The sequence below is a fragment of the Lepus europaeus genome, chromosome 6 (assembly GCF_033115175.1).
Source record: "Lepus europaeus isolate LE1 chromosome 6, mLepTim1.pri, whole genome shotgun sequence".
In the NCBI taxonomy this organism is placed as follows: domain Eukaryota; kingdom Metazoa; phylum Chordata; class Mammalia; order Lagomorpha; family Leporidae; genus Lepus; species Lepus europaeus.
In genome coordinates, this window is record NC_084832.1 from 96971103 (window position 1) to 96977102 (window position 6000).

Here is a 6000-nt window from a genome sequence, read left to right on the forward strand (position 1 = left end):
TTAACTTCCCAGACCTCTGGTCGGTTAGGGTTACCCATGTGATCAAGAACAAGCTGATTAAGTCTATGTAGAAGTCAGTTGGTAGAAATTCTTTTGGGAAGAATCAGTCTCCACTGGCGTTGAAAAGAAAACAAAACATTGAATTGGTGAAGGGGGTAAGTAGAAGAAGCCTGGGTCCTTTAATATTTTTGGTGTTCTGACATTTAAATGCCTTCACTCAGCCTTAGTGATTTGGGAAAACAATACGCCCTTTCTATTTAGGCTGTGTAAGTTAAACTTTCTTTTTTTTTTTTTAAACTTTTATTTAATGAATATAAATTTCCAGTGTACAGCTTATGGATTACAATGGCTTCCCCCCCCCATAACTTCCCTCCCACCCGCAACCCTCCCCTCTCCCGCCCCCTCTCCCCTTCCATTTGCATCAAGATTCATTTTCAATTCTCTTTATATACAGAAGATCAATTTAGTATAAAGATTTCAACAGTTTGCACCCACATAGAAACACAAAGTGAAACATACTGTTTGAGTACTAGTTATAGCATTAAATCAAAATGCACAGCACATTAAGGACAGAGATCCCACATGAGGAGCAAGTGCACAGTGGCTCCTGTTGTTGACCCAACAAATTGACACTCTAGTTTATGGCGCCAGTAACCATCCTAGGCTGTCGTCATGAGTTGCCAAGGCTATGGAAGCCTTCCAAGTTTGCCGACTCTGATCATATTTAGACAAGGTCATAAAAGACAGAGTGAGGATAGTAACCAATGATCCTAAGAGTGGCATTTACCAGGTTTGAACAATTATACAGCATTAAACTTTCTGTTGGTTTCCATGGAAAGTTGATGTCTACCATAGTATATGAACCGAAAGTCCTCTCTTCCTCTTACTTCAGTCACCCAGATTACTAATTATGTATATTGAAAACCAGGCACACACAATTATTTATCTTAATATTTAGAAAAATGAATGGGTAGAGCAGGCATTGCAGTTCATCAGGTTAAGTGGCCATCTGGGACACTTGCATCCTATATCAGAGTGTCTGGGATCGAGTCCTGACTCCCCTTCTGATCCAGTTCCCTGCTAATGGACCTGGGAGGCAGCAAATGATGGCCCAAGTGCTTGGATTTCTGCTGCCTATATGAGAGACCTGGATGGAATTCCAAGTTCCTGCCTTTGGCCTCCCCCAGCCCTGGTTGTTGTGGGCATTTGGGGAGTGAACTAGTGGATGGAAGATTCTCTCCTCCCACCTCTCTCTCTTTCTCTGTCTCTCCCTCTCTCTGTCACTTTGCTTTTTCAAATAAATAAGTACATCTTCAAAAAGAAAATAATAATTGTGAAAATCAGATCTCTTACCTGAAGTGTGATTAAAGGATACTGAAAGAGAAAAACGTGCAAATTAATACTGTTATAGTCATTTTTTGTTAATTATTGCATTATAAGGACTCTAAGTCTTAATTTAAGTTGCACCTTAGCCCTCACTTCTCTAGATGGTACAATGGCCATAGCTAAAGATCCAAGAAATCCAAAAGGTGAAAGAGATCTCAAAACCCTCAGGGAAGTGGAAAGCAGATTCCTGCAACATGTGTTTTCTTAGTTCTAAAGACATAGAAATCAGCTCCCTATAAATGAAACCTTTACATTTAAATGTGAGGTTGGTGTTTAAACTATACAGTGCTCCACATTGGAACCTTATTTCCATGCATAGAGAAGGTTTCCTGTAGATGCTTTGTATAGCAATAGATTTGTTTAATTTGCTAAAAGTCACTGTACCATTACAAATTATTGAGACAGGTGTTTGGCACTGTGGTTAAGATGAGCCTTAGGACACCCACAACGCATATCAGAGTGCCTGGTTTGAAGCTCTGCTCTGAGTCCACCTTCTAGCCAATGTGCACCCCAGAAAAGCAATAGATGATAGCCCAAGTACTTGAGGTACTGCTACCCATGTAGAAAACCCAGAGAGAGGTTTGGCCTCTTGGCCTCAGCCTGGCTCAGAGTGACTATTGGGGGCATGGAAGATGGATGGAAGACATCTCTGTTTCTCTGATCTCTCTTTCTCTGTCTCTCTGCTTTTCTAATAAATAAATAAAAATTTTCAAAAACATTATCAAACTCACCATATCCTCAGCAGGCTTGAACTTTGTATCCAGCGACACAATGCGAACTTGAACTGAAAGAAGAGAAGGGGATTTTGTTTTACTTGTTGTTTTTCCTGTACCTGTGGTTGCTTATAAATACACATAGACATTAACACAACTTCCTGTCGAACATCAATACCCTTCCTTCTCCCTCAGCTCTGATTTGACCCATTGAGATTGCAGTTCCACTGGGAAAAATCTCTGAATGCACTTTGTAATCTTCCCGTTAACAACACTGTGCTGTTACGTAGGCTGACACTGGCTGTTGCCACTACTGGAAACTTTTGCCATAAGAGCCCAACAGAATATCTAGGTATCTAGGTAACTAAACGTCTAGATTGAATTAGTCATACATGGGCAAATACAAAAATATGTAGAGTAGGACATAAAAATAATTTTCGTCGAAATTCATATTGAAAGTAGCAAATAATTTTAGTAGAATTTCAGGAAAAAATTTAGCTACTTTTGCATATACTTCTTTTAGCACCTTAACAATATAATGCAGCAGAAATCTCATTTTAAAGTTTTATTTATTTTTATTTTATCTGAGAGGACAGCAAGAGAGAGGAAACTAGTGGGAGAGAGAGAGGTCAATCTTTCATCTGCTGGTTTGCTTTCCAAATGCATGCAACAGCTGGGGCTGGGCCAAGCCAAAGCTAGGAGTCAGGAACTACATTTAGGTCTCCCACATGGAAGACAGCGACACAAGTGCTTGAACCAGCACATACTGTCTCTCAATGTGCACAATAGCAGGAAGCTAGATTGGAGGCAGAGCAAGGATTCAAAAAACCTAGGCTCTCCAATACTGAAGGAGGGCGATGCCAAGCAGCAATTTAAATGTGGTGACAAATGTCCACTGCAGCCAAGTCTTATTATAAGAATTCTGGTTTCGGCTGGTGCCGCGGCTCAACAGGCTAATCCTCCGCCTTGCGGTGCCGGCACACCGGGTTCTAGTCCTGGTCAGGGCGCTGGATTCTGTCCCGGTTGCCCCTCTTCCAGGCCAGCTCTCTGCTGTGGCCAGGAAGTGCAATGGAGGATGGCCCAAGTGCTTGGGCCCTGCACCCCATGAGAGACCAGGAGAAGCACCTGGCTCCTGCCTTCAGATCAGGGAGATGCGCCGGCAGCAGCGTGCCAGCTGCGGCGGCCATTGGAGGGTGAACCAACGGAAAAGGAAGACCTTTCTCTCTGTCTCTCTCTTTCTCACTGTCCACTCTGCCTTTTTTAAAAAAAAAAAAAGAATTCTGGTTTCAACTTTCTAAAATTGTTTTTCAATACATCATAGAAATACATAATATTAATCAGAATAGAAAGAATAGGAGGTTTCATTCAACTCTTTAAATTTACAAAAGAGAAATCTAAGTCCCAAAGATCAGAGTTTACTTGGCAAAAGCCAGTGCTTTAGTAACAAATCCAAGACTACAACCCAAACACTCTTCTTTTGGCTACCTTATACCTAGAATAACTCTAATTAAAATAGAAGGGGCTTATCTAGGTTATCATGTTGATGATTATTTCCCCTAGTATGAATAGTAATGATTATCATCATAATATTATTGTAAAATAAAAATGATTCTTTATGGGGTCTTTCCTGCATGCTAGGCATTATTTTTGTTGGTTAGCTTTTCTTGTTCTCATAGTACTTCTGTAGGTGAGTCACTTTTGCAATCTCTATTCCGCATATAAAATTATTGAGCCTAAAAACAAGGGTTAATTAATTTGCCCAGTTGGCAAATTATGGAAATGGATTCAAACCGAATAATTATGCTCCACATCTCATGGTTGTAACCACTGCACTGTGTAAGCTTGTCACTAGAATTTGTACACTGTGAAAGTGGCATGCAAAATTTCATGAAGCTAAGCATTCAATTACTGGAATTAGAGGGTACTGTTTTGTGATTGTCCTAGACAAACAATACGAATACTAGAAATTCATGATCCATTGACATTAACGATAAATTTAACTAAACTTCATGTTTAGATTGCTCTCAGTTTGGAGAACGTATTTCTAAAGTCAATAATATGGAGGCAATACTAATATTGACTTACCGTCATCTCCAGGTTTATAGATGGGTTTATCTGTCTGGATAAAAGCTATCGTCTCCTGTGACGTGATTGCTACGGATCTCCTCTCTGAGATTGTAAGGGTTTCTCCCTTAGCCAATAATGTCACAAAAGCCAGCTGCTCAGAGGACTTCTGAGAGACCTGTTCACGTAGGAGAACGCAGAATGAGAAAATTCTTTCTAAGACATTAAGACAGTAAACATGCTTTAACCCAATTTTTCAGACTGACAGAGCCTCATTATTCCTTAATGAGAGATTTGGTGATCACTTGTTGTAATTCCTTTATATACTATGAGGAAACTTTATAATAAATATTCTTATGTCTTCTATTTTATCTTTTTTTGTCCCAAATTCCAATTCTCCATCCTTTACGTAGATTATCTTCCCTCACATCTGAGAATTTTGCCCTCCAAAAAGCAGTAGTTATCTCATAACTCCCTAAAACAGAATGACGGCAGTATTTCATAAGTTTTGTTACATGTGTACATTTTCCTTTTATAGCTTGCCTCTCAGAAGAATTCCACTTGTGTTCCTTCACTTCCACAACTGATCAAAAAATCAGAGATACTTGATCTTTCTAAAAATAGTTTTAAATAACAATTTTGTCTTCCCATCTGAAGTTTTGAAATGTTAAATTCAGCGACTCACCTTGAAATCTGCACACACATAGAAGTTACTCTCTTCCACAGACTGTTCCAGAATAGTAGTATTGGATCCATCATATTCTAAGACAACACTCAGGACTATGGATTCGTTGAGGTTTAAAAGGTGAAGACAAGCTTTTTCTATGGAGTAGCTCTGCATCACAGAGGAGAGCCACAGGATATATTGCCTATGTGAAGAAAGTAACCAACACTCTATAAACAGCCTAGGAGAAATGGAGACTTGCCACAAAAGGCAATTTCAGCTTGTTGAAATATTCCTGAAACATACATTTTCCATAGACAGTATTACAATAAACTTGAGTATGCCAGAAGATACCCTTAAAATTGATCTGCTCCACCATTTTCCTTTCATTACCACCTCAAATGGTCAGTCACTGGTTTTCAGCCACACTCTGCCCTCTGCCATCTTCTTAGGCTTATCATAGACCCACCCTCCACACATATCAGGATAAATTAAGTAGCCAACTCGAATAATCAGGGAGAGGGGTTTCAAGAAAAAGGTGTCAATTCTCTTCAGATTTGCTTAAATTTCAAAGAGCAAGCCAACACTCAGTCTCCAAAGCCGAAATGGTAAAATAGAATCAAATTTTAACAACGAATATATAATGGTATTTTAATATAAATAGAGAATATTATATTCCCTTACGGTTCTGAAGTCACATAAGCAGTGAAATGAAGCAAAAAGATGCTCAGAAAAATGGTAGGCACCATTTTATCTGCCTTGGCTGAACAAAAATGACTTCAAGATCAATATTCCCCCCTCTCTCTCATTAGAAATCGAATGTCTCAGCTTTGCACTTTGTTTCCTTCCTTCTGCTTGCCTTTCTCTGAATGTTGCTGATTTTATAGTCACACACAGTGAAAGATCCATTACTTTTTGGAACAACAATAATGAGATTCATCAATCACATTTAAATCCCTTCTCCTATTACTACAGGGGGTGTCACTCCCCCTACAAGTTTCTGCTCCTGTTTGCTGGGTACTGCAATAGTTTTGGAATCAGGAGTACAGGTTGAACAGGAATAAGTTTATTTTAGCCTTTCACCCACAGGGCTGACTGCAGTATCAAGCATATTATTACAGAATTAGCACTTGGCAAAAATGTTTCTCCAAAGAGCTGTTATCAAGCCAACCT

General features: G+C 39.4%; 1 protein-coding gene across 1 annotated transcript in view; it reads right to left on the minus strand.

The window, feature by feature from the left end:
- The window catches only part of LOC133762433 (ovostatin homolog 2-like), a 61760-nt gene extending 56184 nt beyond the window's left edge, over window positions 1–5576 (minus strand). Inside the window, exons 1-5 of the mRNA XM_062195425.1 lie at window positions 5512–5576; window positions 4849–5032; window positions 4185–4341; window positions 2118–2170; window positions 1354–1374 (exon numbers count right to left, since the gene is read on the minus strand). Of these exons, the coding sequence (XP_062051409.1) occupies window positions 1354–1374; window positions 2118–2170; window positions 4185–4341; window positions 4849–5032; window positions 5512–5576 (480 nt within the window). The remainder of the gene's footprint in view (window positions 1–1353; window positions 1375–2117; window positions 2171–4184; window positions 4342–4848; window positions 5033–5511) is intronic.
- Between the last annotated feature and the right edge of the window lie 424 nt (window positions 5577–6000).